This window comes from Giraffa tippelskirchi, chromosome 5 (genome assembly GCF_054371585.1).
Source record: "Giraffa tippelskirchi isolate mGirTip1 chromosome 5, T2T-mGirTip1v1.2.pri, whole genome shotgun sequence".
Taxonomy (NCBI): domain Eukaryota; kingdom Metazoa; phylum Chordata; class Mammalia; order Artiodactyla; family Giraffidae; genus Giraffa; species Giraffa tippelskirchi.
The window spans coordinates 92,939,997-92,953,925 of record NC_137279.1 but is presented as its reverse complement, the minus strand read 5'-3'; the positions used below and the strand labels follow the sequence as shown (position 1 = coordinate 92,953,925).

General features: G+C 53.0%; 1 protein-coding gene across 3 annotated transcripts in view; it reads right to left on the bottom strand.

Moving 5' to 3' along the window:
* Positions 1 to 587: 587 nt before the first annotated feature.
* IQGAP3 (IQ motif containing GTPase activating protein 3) overlaps positions 588 to 13,929 on the bottom strand; it is a 40,147-nt gene continuing 26,805 nt past the window's right edge. For 2 of the 3 annotated variants that reach the window (XM_081494185.1, XM_081494186.1), the window contains exons 23-38: positions 12,668 to 12,876; positions 11,817 to 11,969; positions 11,360 to 11,523; positions 10,802 to 11,026; positions 9,812 to 9,952; positions 8,307 to 8,391; positions 7,640 to 7,872; positions 7,143 to 7,275; positions 6,939 to 7,041; positions 6,233 to 6,359; positions 4,875 to 4,962; positions 3,893 to 4,105; positions 3,278 to 3,444; positions 2,883 to 2,984; positions 2,313 to 2,421; positions 588 to 1,610 (exon numbers count right to left, since the gene is read on the bottom strand). In XM_081494185.1, the coding sequence (XP_081350311.1) occupies positions 1,497 to 1,610; positions 2,313 to 2,421; positions 2,883 to 2,984; positions 3,278 to 3,444; positions 3,893 to 4,105; positions 4,875 to 4,962; positions 6,233 to 6,359; positions 6,939 to 7,041; positions 7,143 to 7,275; positions 7,640 to 7,872; positions 8,307 to 8,391; positions 9,812 to 9,952; positions 10,802 to 11,026; positions 11,360 to 11,523; positions 11,817 to 11,969; positions 12,668 to 12,876 (2,366 nt within the window). In that variant the 3' untranslated portion in view covers positions 588 to 1,496. The remainder of the gene's footprint in view (positions 1,611 to 2,312; positions 2,422 to 2,882; positions 2,985 to 3,277; positions 3,445 to 3,892; positions 4,106 to 4,874; positions 4,963 to 6,232; positions 6,360 to 6,938; positions 7,042 to 7,142; positions 7,276 to 7,639; positions 7,873 to 8,306; positions 8,392 to 9,811; positions 9,953 to 10,801; positions 11,027 to 11,359; positions 11,524 to 11,816; positions 11,970 to 12,667; positions 12,877 to 13,929) is intronic. The other variant, XM_081494187.1, reaches the window with a different exon arrangement.

Here is a 13,929-nt window from a genome sequence, read left to right as displayed (position 1 = left end):
GAATGGAACGGAGCGCAGGGAGACAGGCTACACTGGGCAGACCTGTGTGTGCCTGCCCAGTAGGAGCTGCTTGGGAGTTCAGAGGGCAGGATAGGTGTCCATCTAGACCGTCCCCTCCTCCCAGCTTCCTGAAACCCAGGGGGAAAAGAGTGGGGGGCTTTCCTCATGGACAGGGGATTTGGGTCAGAGTGTAGAGCCCATGATACCAAGAAGCTGTGGCTCAGGAGCCTTTGGTGTTGTCATCCAAGGCTCAGGAAAAGAACCTGCTGCAAATGTGTGCAAAACAAGTGGAGTAGAGCCTGGACTGGTTTCCCCTCCTCTTGGCTTTAGTCTTCAGAGTGGCCAATAAAAATGGAATCGAATCTAAGCATTTCTTCCTCCTCTCTGTCCCCTGGCGGAGGGAAGAGAGGAATAAACGCTACATCTCATTAAGAACCAATGAGGTCAGGTAGGCAGGGTCCACAGCGGACACTTGCAGAAAGGTGAGGGGGGTGCTGCAGGAAAGACTGCCCCGCTCACCAGGGAGGTTTTATCCCAGAACTCAGGGGCCTGCTCTGCAGGAGATGAAATAAGGGGTTAACAACAGATGCAGGGGTAACAGCTGTTTTTATTAAAGTGAAATCAGAGGGGCCACAAGGACAGGAAGTTAGCTATCAGATGCAAGAATCCTGTTGGGTGAGAGAGAAAAGGGAAAGATGGCTTTTTGTACCGTATGAGGCTGAAATAATGAGACCTTAAACACGAGGGACCCAAGGTGATTTTATATACAAGGTATAAAAGTTGGTATGAGTATTAGTTTGAATAGGGAAATGGGAACTCTTTCTCTGAGCTCAGGAAGAATAAAAGCCATGATTGAGGTTGCACAGGAGAGAATAAATACCCTGGTGACCCACATGTAAAACAGACTGTAAACAAGAGGATGAGATTTGAGGTTAATGGAGGGTCATCTTGCCCAGGCCACTGTGTGTCACAAGGCCGAGTGGGCATTAACGAGTGCTGTCCACCCGGGATGAGGGTCAGGGGTGGGAGGGTGTGAGGCGTCACTGCAGCAGAGTGGCCTGGGCCTCAGCAGGACAGGACATACGCTGCTGCTGAAGTCGGGGTGGGGACAGGGAGCCCAGCCCTGGCCTGGGTCTGCAGAGAGAAGGGAGGCAGCAGGAATCAGGCTGCTGGGACAGTGCTTATCGTATTGGAAGGGCGGCAGCAGACATAAGAGCAGTAGCTTTGCAGGGCAAGCCCTGGGTTCATTCCTTTCCATCAGGCTGGAAAATCATGGGATTCTGTGGCTTATAAGCCACATGGCCAGACTGGAGCCAATTAGAGACTCTGCTTGTGGCCAGGGAGCCAGACTCCTCCCAGCTGGGGAAAGGGCGAGACTCCTTGAGCCTTGCCAGGGCCTGAGTTCTGGGTGTCTGCAGGAAAGTGGAGCAGTGCATTAGTGTTAAGAAAAGCATCCAGTGAGGTAAGAAGGGCTTGGGGAGCACCCCCTGCCTCAGTCACTTCCGCAAGAATTTCTTGTTGAGGAGGAAAATGAGAAGGTTGACGTTGACCTTGGCTTTGTTGAAGAGTTTCATGACAGCCACACCCTCGTACTGCAGCTGCAGGAGGTCCTAGGAGGGAGGGAAGGGGCAGGGAGGGGTGTTGGAGGGGTTCTCACTGTGGCCCACACAGTCTACAAAACACTAACATCTTGGAGCCGTACACAGTCATCCAGTGGCATTGGCCACTAAAGTGGGCGTGGAAGCCCCCTTCACAGGTGAGGCAACCACGACTAAGAGACAAGTGCAGTGACTTGACCAAATGTCAGTTCAAGCAGAGCCAGGGCTTGAAATAATTTAAAAGGCAAAGCAGCAGAGCAGGAAGATTTGGATTTAAAATCACTGCTTCCCTGAACACTGGCCTATGACTTAGGCCAGCTTCTTAACCTTTTAGCCTCAGAGCCTATAAAATAGGGATAATGCTGGAGAGCTTTGGCGAGGATTAAATGAGGTAATGTGTAAAGCCCCTGACATGGGATAGGGCATCAAATATTAATCTGCTCTGACACCACCAGCCCACTCCACTCTCCTGTTGCTTGGCTGTGAGGTCTGTGTCAGGGCATGGGGACCGAGAGGTTTGGGCTACACAGACCATCACTCTTTTTTTTTTTTTTTAGACCATCACTCTTGTCTTCAGGAACAGATAATGTGGACTGGATAGGGAACGTAGTTGATATCATCCAAGGCCCAGGGAAGCCAGGCCAGCCTTCCATCTTCAGGCTAGCACCTAAAGCCCACCGGGTATCTGGAGGGCTCAGGGGAGTGTCCCCTCACCTGATAGTGGAGCTGAAATCGTTCCATGTCCACACCCAGGAACTTGGCGTTTACTTCAAACTTTCCTGCCTCATCTCCAGGGGTGATGTCAAAGATCACATTTCTGAAACTATCAAGAACAGGATTCAAACCAGGGACCCACTGCCTCTCACCAGGGCCACCCCCCACTCTTCCACCCAGTGCTGCTCAACCCAGGCAGCGCTGTGTGTCACCCAGAGCCAGGCTTCCCCTGTGAAACTCCCTCTCTCTCTTCCCCTCCTTCCAATTTTACTTCTGCTCAGCACATCTCAGCCCTTTTCTCTGGCTGGCCCTAAATCGCTGTTTTCTCTTCCAGGATGCTTTCCCAGCATCCTGTGCCTTGGGGTGTCTAGAGCTGGGCCAGACCGCGCCCACTGCCCTGAGCGCTCTGTCTGGAGCTGTGCTGTCTTCCCACCATCCTAACAGCTCCTTCAGGGCGGGGCCCACGCTTCTCCTTCCCTCCCACCCAGCGCCCAGCCCAGAGTTCCCCCATCCGCCTCCCAGGTTAGCGCCTGGGAAGGGTCTGACATTCTGCCCTCCAAAGACACATACTGAGAGGTGGGGAGATCTTCAATTTCCACCAAGACACCCTTCTCCAGGAGCTGGGCAGCCGTGTAGTGGAGAGATACCTGCTTCTTCCCTTTCCCAGAACTCCTGATGAAGAAAAGGCCCAGACAATTCATTTAACAAACTCTTCAACACCAAAGACACTAATTCTCTCGGTGGCTAGTAGAAGGAAATTAGAGCCTGAGGAAGACTTCTCACTGGTGCAAGACACTTGAGCCCAAGACTTCACGAGGGAGACTCAGACAGTGTCAGGAAGGGACCATGCTATGCTGGGGGGGGGAGATGTCTGTTCCAAAGCTGGTAAACAGTGGGGCAAAGGTCGACATGGGTGGGAGGAGAGGTCACAGGTCACCTTGAGAGTGTAGGAAGGGAGCACCTACTTGGAGCTGGGGGCCAGGTGGTCCAGGCAGGCCCGGATGTACTGACTGTAGTAGTCGCCCTGCTCCTCATAAAAGGTGGTCTTAGTGCTCAGGCCCTGGAGTGTGGCCTGGAGCTTCAGCAGCTCTGCTTTCCTCCGTTGCCGGCGCTTGCGCTGGTTGCGGATGTCCTGGGGGTGGGGGGACCAAGGGAGGAGTGAGTTGACCCTTGCTGGCAGGAGAGCCTCAAGGCCTGACTCAGGCCCAAGAACAACTTACTGTGAGGATCTTCAGGACAAGCAGGAAGAGGAACACTTCAAGGCAGTTTTCTCTAGGAGGAGGACAACCTTAAGGATCCCACCCCAAACCCTCAAAGGATGTTTCAGGGCCTCCCTCCTACTAAGGAGTAACAGTTCCAAAGCTTGCTTTTCAGTAAAAGAGAGTTTTAAGAATACTTCTTTCCCTGACTAATTTTGAGACCTTTCCTTCAAAAAGGCCCTTGGAGGTCGCTTGGCGTTCCCCTGGCTGGTGGCAGTTTTGGGTGGGCACTTCCCAGGGAGAGGCCTGCCCTTGAAGTGTCAACACTATGGATATGTGTACACACACACACACACTCTCTCCCTCCCTCCAGACCGTTACCTTGGCCAGTTCGTCCACCAGCCCCTGGTAGCCGTCCCTGGAGCTGACCAGCCCCAGGCCCTCGAGTCGGCGCAGGTTCCTCAGGACACGCCGCTGTTTCTCTGCCAGCGGCAAGAGGGAGTGGGCTGTCAGGGAGCGGTGTCGTCGCAGTGGCTCCGGGGTCTGGGCCTCACAGGCCTGGCGTCGGCACATCAGCTGCTTGTGGGCTGCTTCCTGGGGGGCAGAGAGGCAGGAGGGGTCTAGCGGGTGCTAACATTCTGCCCCACCCATGGGTCCCCACCCTAGGGCTGGGGTGGGTGGTGAAGAACATTAAAGTGTACAACTTCATAGACACTGAAGGGCCCCATGGGTCAGCACGGAGGGCGAGCGGCCCAGGGAGACCCAGGAGGAGGACGGCGTAAAAAGTCCGGTGGACACTGGCTGCGACTTCCCAATGGTGGAGATTTGTGATGGCTCCAGGGCACCTGGGGGCATCTCCCTCCTTCTGTCTCATGTTTTGGGACAGGCTTCTACTGGCTCTCCCCACCTGTGCTCTGGGAAGACCCTGGCTAAGCCTGTGATACAGCTGGTCCAACTTGCCCCTGGCCTCCCACACTTGACCACCTTCTGCCTTCAGGCCCTCAAGCGGCCCATTCCCTATGCTGAGTGCCAGCTCCTTGGTGCTCTTCAAGGGAGTCTGCCCAGTCTGCCTCTCTGCACCCCCGGCCCCTCCTACCACTGACAGCAGGGCTGCAGCAGGACTGGTTTTCCTGCAGGGCTCACTCTTGTTTCAGTGGGGAGTAGGGAGGAGGTGCAGTCTTGGGACTCTGCAGCCTGAGGGTCTCTGGGGGGTAAGGGCAGAGGCCTCAGCCCTCCAGAGCTCACATGACTGGTGAGCAAGGTGTCTGCTTGGGGCCGACTGTGGGCAGGGCCCCGGGAAAGGAACCTGCCATGCTGGAGCGGGGTGGATGAGACAGGACCTGGGAGCCACCATGCCACTCACCTCCTCCCTGGAAGCCGAGAGGGATAGGATCTCCGGGAGGGAGTCTCCTGAGTGGAACTGCATGATGTCAGCCAGCATCTGCTTGGTGCTGCAGAAGGAGGGGAGCGATGGGGGAGAGGTGAGGGACGGGGGAGGGTCTGGACTGGGGCTGGCGAAGGAGCTGCAAGTAAGTAGCCCTGCCCTGCGTGATGGCTGCCCGGCATGGCTGGAGGTAAGGAAAGAGAGCAATGCGGGGAGGTGTTATGAAGACAACATAACCAGGAGGAAGACCCGGGTGGACCGATGGCCTGTGACACCGAACTACCACGTCTGAACACACTGTACTCTCTTATGCCTCTGTGTCCTCTGCCTACAACGCCTCCCACAAATGACCTTCTTTTGAGTCCTTTGGCTGAAGGATGCAGTTTCTCCTCTGTGAAACATTTTCCTATCCAGGTGTCCCTTTGAGTTCTCATGCACCTCACACCCACCTCCCTCTTGGTGTCCTCTGACGTGTGTTCACCTCTAGCCTGGCCCCGCTGTAAGGCCTTCCGTGGCAAGACAGAGCTGAACACCCAGCTCATTGGTTTATTCGGTGAATGGATGAGTGGAGAGGCTGTCTTGCTGGCAGGGGGGTCAAAGTGGTGACCTGGCTCCTCTCTTGCCTGGATGACCAGCCCAGGCCTACTGGGGGTCCTTCCTCACATTTGCAGACTTGGGGATGAAGAGTTCCACACCCATCTCCTGACCATGGTTCACAAGGCCAGGGGATTAATTAGAACATGAGTTCCTTCACCTCCTGGCTGTGGGACTTTAGGCAAGTCACTTAGCTTGAGTTTCTTTCCTCTACTAGAAGGCAGGGAAACCATCATCAACCTCATTGTTTGCCCCTTACGTTAAATGAAGTGTAAGAAAGCATTTGGGGGACTTCCCTGATGGTCCAGTGGCTAAGACTCTGTGCTCCCAATGCAGGGGGACCAGGTTCAATCCCGGGTCGGGGAACTAGATCTCGCATGCCACAACTAAAGATCCCACATGCCACAAAGAAGATTTCGCAAGGTGCAACTAAGACCTGGCATAGCCAGATAAATAAATAAACAATAAAAAAAAGCAAGCATTTGGTAGACAGCACAATAACATGCAAACAACCATGCTGCCAATGTCCTAACTAGTCCTTTGCCTTCAGCCACAAAATGGAGCCAAAAGCTGAGGCTGCCAGAAGGAAAACAGCTGAGGCTGCAGGAAGCGGAAGGCCAGTTAGGCTTTGGGGAGAACTTTCTAGAGGGTAAGAGAGTCCAGGAAGAAGGCGGGATGGCCACTCCAGAGCAGCCAGCTTGCTGGCCCCGGGGAGGCCCAGGGGGCCAAGGCTGTGCTCCCACCTCAGAAGCAGGCTCTGGGTGTTGGTGTCGTCAGCGTCTGTCTCCAGTCCTTCAAACTTGTTAGTGAGAGTCAGGGACACTTCTAGCTTGCTCAGATCCACGTTCCCATCTGTAGCTACATTCTCCCCTGAGGCAGGTGAGGAAGGAGAGAGACTAGCACACACACAGATGGGGCCATGGTGAACATGCTTGCACGTGCCCCTCTTCCAAGAAGCCTTCCCACACTGTCCCTCTGTACCACTCTGTACCCTCAAGCCTTGAGCACCAACAGAAGGGCTGTCACCCACAGAGCTAACCCTTGTGTCATTGGGGCTGTGCCTCTCTAGGCCGGGAGCTCCTCCTGGCTTTCTTCTATCTGTCCCCACCTGCCCTGCCCTTCTGCCTCTGGAAGCCGACTTCCTTCGGTTTCACAGCTCCTGAAATCTACCCTCATCAGAGACACATTTGGGGACCCAAAATAGGCCATTATCCCTCTGTCCTATCTCATGTGATTTAACATCACATTTATATGATGGTACAGGGTCCCCTACATCAGTCTGTGTCCATCTCAGGACCAGAGGGAGAGAGGGGTGCATAGCCAGCCTCCTGGCACACATCCCAGACTGAACAAAAACTCGAGAGGGCACGTTCCAAGGCCCTGCTCACCTGCCCACCCGTCCCTCCTGCAGGCCCCACTGCCCACCCCAGTGTCAAGGATGGCACGTACCGATGAGGTCAGGGACAGTGGGCAGCTCCCCAAGGTCCTCCAGGAGCTCGTGCAGGGGGTCTCGGTGATCAGGGGCGATCCAGTCCTGGTGTTCCAGCAACAGCTACCGGATGGAGGGAGTAAAGGAGACACAGAGTTTGAGCCAGGCCTTCCTTCCAGGGCCAGCCCACCCACCCGTTGCCCCAAGCTTGCACAGGCCCTCACCCTGTGTGTGTTGACGAGCTCCCCCATGGTGATGTACACCATAGGTTTGGCCACAGCCACCATGTCCGAGTACTCATCCATCGCAAAACGCTCCTCTGGCTCTAGCACCTGGCAGGCTCGGCAGATGAACCTCCTAGCTCCAGAGGAAAAGCATGTGAGAGGGTGGGGCGGTCCGGCACCCGCCTCATGTTCTGTGTCCATCAGCCCTTCTCCCACCTTGCCAGTGACTGCTCAAGCCAACTCTGCCTCTCTGCCCCCTCTCCGCTGCCTCACCTCTCCCAGTGGCCCCCTCAAACCAGCTTCCTTCAATAGCCCTCTTTTCTCTTCACTGGGAGTCCTTCCAACAATCTATCCTCCAGTCCACTAACTAGCCTCTGTGCCTCCCCTCCTCACGGATTTGAAAAAGTAAGTTGTGTGTGAAAGGAAGTGGTTTGTGAAAAGATGGGAAGAGGAGGAGAAGAAGGAAACAGAGAGGAATAGGAAGCCGGGACCAAGACCTGAACTTGAGGTGCGTCTCTTCCAGATAGTCATTCAAGACGCGCAGGTGCTGGCTCTCCCTGGAGAAGGCCTTGCCGGCCGCAGCATGCTGCAGGACCTGAGCCACAGCCCCCAAGGCGTGCCGCTGGGGAGCCGCCAGGGCGCCGCCTGCTGCCATGGCCACAATGTCAAAGGCGTCGGGGGCCACTACAGCCGGGTTCAGGAAGCGGTAGTACAGGAGGTTCCCCACCACCTGAGGGCAGAGGAGACTGTTGTAGAAGCACCTGCGGTCCACCTCCACAGCCCCAGCCCCAGCTCCCAGCTTAGCTGGTTGGAAGGACCCCCCTGGGTCAATCCCATCATTGTATAGAAAACAGACCTAGAGCAGACCAGCAACTTGCTCAAGGTCACGTGGCGAACATTAGCCATAGCTGAGACTAGAACCCGCTCTGACAAGCCCAGGGTTGTCTACTGTTAACACCTGTCCTGGATGCCTTCTCATCAGCCGTCTGAGCCCTGTTGGTGAGCCAGGCTTGACTGACAGGGTGGAGAATATTCGCCTTCTTGGCTTTTTATAGCACAGTTTTTTGGTTTTTTTTTTTGGTCCTTTGGTCTCATTCTAGGGGTTCACAGCCACCATCAGGGCAAAGCAGAGCTCTCAAGGTGGGGATGAGCGACAACACTTGCCTTATAGACCTCGTTCTCTGTGGCGTTGGGGAACTTCTCTGCCAGAGTTGTCTTCAGGACCTTGGCCACGTATCGCATCCCGTACCTGGGGCCAAGCAATAGGTGCACTATGGCCCTGCCCCCACCCCAGCGTGAGGGCCTGAGTGCCTGCCTCTCCTTTCCTGGGCATAGCCACACTAGAGCTGACCCTCCACTTCCCACAGCCAGCTCCCTGCTGCTTCCTACAAACATCTCTGGGCCTTGTCCCTCCCTCATGCCCTTGTGTCAGCACCCAGGACCAGGGCCCAGCCAGCTCTCACGCAGCCTCCAGCCTGTCCCCAGAGCCTCTTCTCTGGCCCCCTTTAGTCTCCCCTGGGGACACCCCAGATCCCAGTGTCCATCCTGCCTTCCCCATAGAAGCACCTTGAACCTGTACATTAGGTGTCTGACACCTACAGCCAGAACCCCATCCCAGGACAGCCGGGGATGCTCTGTTATCACAGAGCATCTGTGAGGGCCTGGTCTGGGCTAGAGGCAGGCCCAGGAGGACAATGAACTGGAGTAGAAGCATCTGGTCCTGACTCCGCCACTAACCAGAGATGTCAGCTCAGGCTATTGTGCTCCCCTTACAAGTTTGTTCTCTGGTCTCGAAAATGGGACTGTTCATTTTTGCCCTCTCTATCTCCTACGGCTTTTGTGAGGATCAAGTAAAATTATTTTTGTGAAAGTAATGGTAGAGTACAATTCAAACGGCTTCCCTGGTGGCTCAGATGGTAAAGAATCTGCCTGCAAGGTGGGAGACCTGGGTTCGATCCCTGGGACCTTATTATGGATGTGCCACCTACAAATTTTATTAAATACTTTAAAAAGCTATTGCCTCCTCCTGGGGTATCAGGGAGAGAAGTTTACAGCTCACTGTGTGCTTTCCTTCATCAGTCCTAGGACAATCTTTTCTGAATCCTAATTGTAAATCCTTAATCCAGTCTTCCAGGTCTGGGGAGCAGGGACATGAGCTCTGTGGGCTCCCCTCTCCCTCATCCCCACTTTGCCTTGGGCACCACTGAGTATCAAAAAGGCTGGTTGGCTGAGTGAAGATCTAGAGGAGACCCACCTTGTCAACATTTTCAATCATTTGCTTTTCACAAAATAATTATTGACTAAATTTTAAGAAAGGAAAGGACTTTTATAAAGTGCTTTACTGATGTGAAGTTTTCTTATTTTTGACTTTACAGACTGAACAATTTTATATTTTCCACCACTTACATTCAGACAATCACATGTCCTCATAATCACTTGAGGTTCCTTTCTCTGGCCCAGGGATGTCTTGACTGCCCAATAGATCCATGTGTGCTATAATCCAGCACAAGTCTCTAGCATGGGCTTCGAGCCTTCTCCACCCACCTCCTGGAAGCCCTCGAGCAACCCCAGCCCAGTTTCCCTTTCTGCCTGCCACCCTTCAGGACTGCTCTGCTCTCCCCACCATGCCTGAGCCCTCCGGAGATCCATGCCTAGGCTGCTACACATACGGAATTTGGTCCACAGATGAGATGATGGCTGCAAGAAACTTATCAGTTACGGCGAGGAGGTTGCGGAGGGAGATGTCCAGTCGTCTTTGGACCTCAGGGTGGCTCAAGGCCTGCTCTGGGGTGACATCATAGGGGAGGTGGCTGTGGGCAGAGAGAGACAAGCTATCAGCTAGAAACCCCTCCCAAGGCTTCCCCTCCCTGAGGCCCCACCCCTTAAACTCATCTCACAACAAGATCTCATACATACACGCTGAGGGCAGCCCAGGGTTTAGGCCAGAATAAGAGAAAGGGCTCAGAGAGGACTAGAGTGATGTGGGTGGAAGAAGAGATGAAACACCTATAGGGAGGTGGAAGAGTGTAGGAGGAGATGGAGAGGCTGGGGTCTGTGGAAAGATCCCAAGGGGTATCAGATGAGACCAGGGCTGCCCTGCATGTCTCTGGTAGTTGTGGGGATGGTGAAGGCTGGGCCAGGGCCTTGCAGTACCCCCACCTATATGCCTGTGTGCCATCCAGAGAAGCCACTAGCACTGCCTACTGTCCTCTGTGGCTCCCTCTCCCTTGTACCTATGCACCTCAGTTATTGCCTCCAATCTAGAAGGCCAATTTATTTCTTCCACTATCTCATTTGGCTATTCATCTATAAATCTGAATATTCAGCTATATGCCTATCAATAAGGAGTCCTATCCCAACTCTCAGTATATCTGACAAATCATTTGCAAGCACTGACACAGCAATTATACACATTTGCATATTCATCTGGGTTCACTCTATGTTAAGCGCACCAGGTCCGGTGTTATTTACATCAGTTCCATGTTAATTACCAGAGGGGGTCTAAAAGGCTACCTTATTTCATCCTATAGGGCTGATGTCATATTTACATAAATCAGCAAGCTCATTTATTTGCCACCTTCAAAGCACACTCAAGCTTCCCCAGTGAGGCCCAAAACCAAGCTGATCAAAGAGAGCTCTCCCTCTGCCCATCTGTTCACCTGCGCTGCCCTGTCTGGGCCTCAGTCTGGTTGATCCAGCTCTTGTAGAGGTGGACAGGGTCTGTGTGGATGCTGAGCATCTTGTCCTCCAGCACGTCCTGGATCACCTTGCCCAGGATCTCCCGCAGGGCACTCTGCCCCCGCCCATTACGATAGAATCTCACCACCAGCCTCACCACAGTCGGGTTGCCTGTCACCATATCCTGGGGCTGCTCCACCTTTGACCTGTGGATTAAGAGGTCATTGAAGCTGGTCTCCTGCCTTGGTATAGAAGAGGTGCTTTTCCTTTTGAGATTTTCTTTAAAGCCTGTGTTGGCATCCCTCCTCTTAAGGACAGTCCTGTTACCTCTATCTCAGCTGTGATGTTAACGTGCCAGCACATGTCCTCCCCCCGGGCTGTCCCAAGAGATGCCTTGCCTCCCTGGGAGGCAGAGAAAAGAGGTCTTCTGGGTCCATTTCTACCTTCAAACCTCAATAAATTGTCACCTTGTGAAGGAGCCAACAGTGGCATCTCTTAACCCCTTCTCTTCCCATTCTTTTTGCTTCTGGAAAACCTACTTGATTTCCTCCTGGAGTGCTGCCTTGAACAGCTGGAGCAGGAGATAGGCCTCTCGGCTGTTGGAGGCATAGTTGTACAGACTGAAAATCACTGACTCCATGAATTTGGTGGTTTTGTTCTGAGGCATCTGAAAGATCAGCTTGGCCAGGTAGATGGGTTGAGTCTGAAAGCAATGGGGAGATAGGAATGGCTGATAATGTACCTCAAGGACTAGTGATCAGATAAAGAAAGGCTTTGCTGACTGGAACTAGGAATAGAGAACACTGCCACATTTTCTCAAGGGTACTAGGAAAATTCCAGACAAATGAAAGAAGGCAGTCTCTTTCCCCAGGTACAGGATATTAGGATGGCAGGAAAGGACTCCTGATATGCAGGTGAGGACTTAGACATGAAGGCCTCAGGTCCCAGGCCCTCAGGAGAGAATAGAAATGTCTCCTCCCAAAGCCCTCTGCTCACCTGGAGCAGGTAGAAGAGGTGTTGGTAAGCTTCTAGCTTCTGCCGTTTCTCTTTGCTCAGCGACTTTAATCCCTTCTGCTTGTCCAGAACCATCATATCCGACAGCTGTTCCTTATTCTTCTTGGTCAGCTTCTTGCAGTGGGAGACCACTTCCTGCCGGGGCGGGGGAGCAGGTGATACAACCCATCCAGGCCAGCACAGAGCACAGAACATATGGTCTAGAGTCAGTGCTTTGAAGAGCCTGGGCTTTCTGCTGTTCAAGGTACTCAAGGCATGAGCCAGGGGAGATAAACAGTTCTAGGATGAGGAAGGGCCTCCTACTGTCCTGAGACTCCACCTGGCACCTCTGCTCTCACCAGGTGAGTCTCCAAACAGAACTGGGTTGTGGGACTGAGGCGCCAGGTCTATTCATTTCTGCTCTTACTTCTCATTAGCCTGCTGTACAGAGTTGAGGTGGAGATATTGCTGCATCACTTCTACCTCATCACAGCATATATGTATGGCAACTGATAGGTTAAGGAGCTTTCATATCTATTTTTACATTTGCCCTGGTGAGCACTCTCATTATTCCCACTTTACTAATGAGGAAACAGACCGAGAGGTTAAACAACCAGCCTCCAGTCCCATCACTAGGAGTCAGCAGAGCCAGGCATTACAATTTTATGTTCAGTGCTCTTTTCATTATATCATGTGCCCCCAACAAATGACTAGAAGGGCAGAAGACCACTGGAACAAGGATCTGAGCCAGATAATAAAATCTAGACGTTCAGAAAATATCTGATTAGCAACCAGAGAATGGCCAGCATCACCTCTCCAGAGGCCACTAGCTAGATTTCAGGTGGGCCCCTCACCTGCAGGGTGATTCGATTCTTCACCAGCAGGCCAATCTTAATATCCATGAGATTGAGGTCCTGTTCCAGCTGCTGATTGGACCGGATCTTCCTGACCACCTCTTCCTGGAGCTTCAACAGCTCTGCCTCAGCCAAGAAGTCCTCCTGGCTTTGATTCAAGAGGTGGGCAAATCTGCATACCACACTGAGCGGAGGATGGGGTGTGTTGACTGGCAGGAAGAGAAGAGGTGCCAGGATCAGACATGTCCTCACCAGACACTTCCTTGCCGTCCTCTTCCCCAGTAACCCCACCCTCAGTGTCCGTGCTGCTTGAAGCTAGCAGGTACCCAACTCCAGTTCTTTTCTAATAGTTCTGCCTGCAGCTGGAGGGCAGTAGGCAACCTCCCAGCCAGTCCTGTCTCTGAACTCCTTGTCTTATAACCAGGGATGACACAAAAGTTGCCTTCCTCTGCCTGGGTTCCCCCTCAACCTGGGCCTATCTCAGTGCCATCCCACCCCAAAGTCAGAGCCCTAGCAGCCGCTGATGATCCCCTAGGGGCCCCCTATTCTGATTCATTCCCCACTCGTGCCAGGTCGACTTACTGATCCTTCATCCTGAGTTCACTTCTACCTATCAGCCTCCACGCAGCCCTGCCTGACCCTCATACAACAATGGGTTTTATAATATAGGGAAATCAGAGCTAGATGGATTCTCCTTGAATCTCTTTTGGAATGAGCATTTGAGCAAAGAAGAGTCTCGGGGCTAAGCTACAGGGAATAACAACAAATATCCTGAATATTTACTGGAAGGACTGATGCTGAAGCTGAACCTCCAATACTTTGGCTCCTTGATGAAAAGAACAGACTCATTGGAAAAGACCCTGATGCTGGGAAAGACTGAAGGCAGGAGGAGAAGGGGACGACAGAGGATGAGATGGTTGGATGGCATCACCAACTCAATGGACATGAGTTTGAGTAAACTCTGGGAGTTGGTAATGGACTGGGAGCCCTGGCGTGCTGCAGTCCATGGGAGTTGCAAAGAGTTGGACATGACTGAGCGACTGAACTGGACTGAATTGAAGTCATATAGTTTTCACTATGGAACAGAAACTGCTCTAAGTGCTTTACATACTTTATACACTGTAACTTACTGATGAGATCACTCAGGCACAGAGAGAGTAAGTAACTTGCCCTAGGCTACACAGCTAATAAGAAATAAAAGGGTCAGATATGGAAGATGAACAAAACTAGGCCTGGTCCTTAAAGGCTGTTCAGTAAAGGAA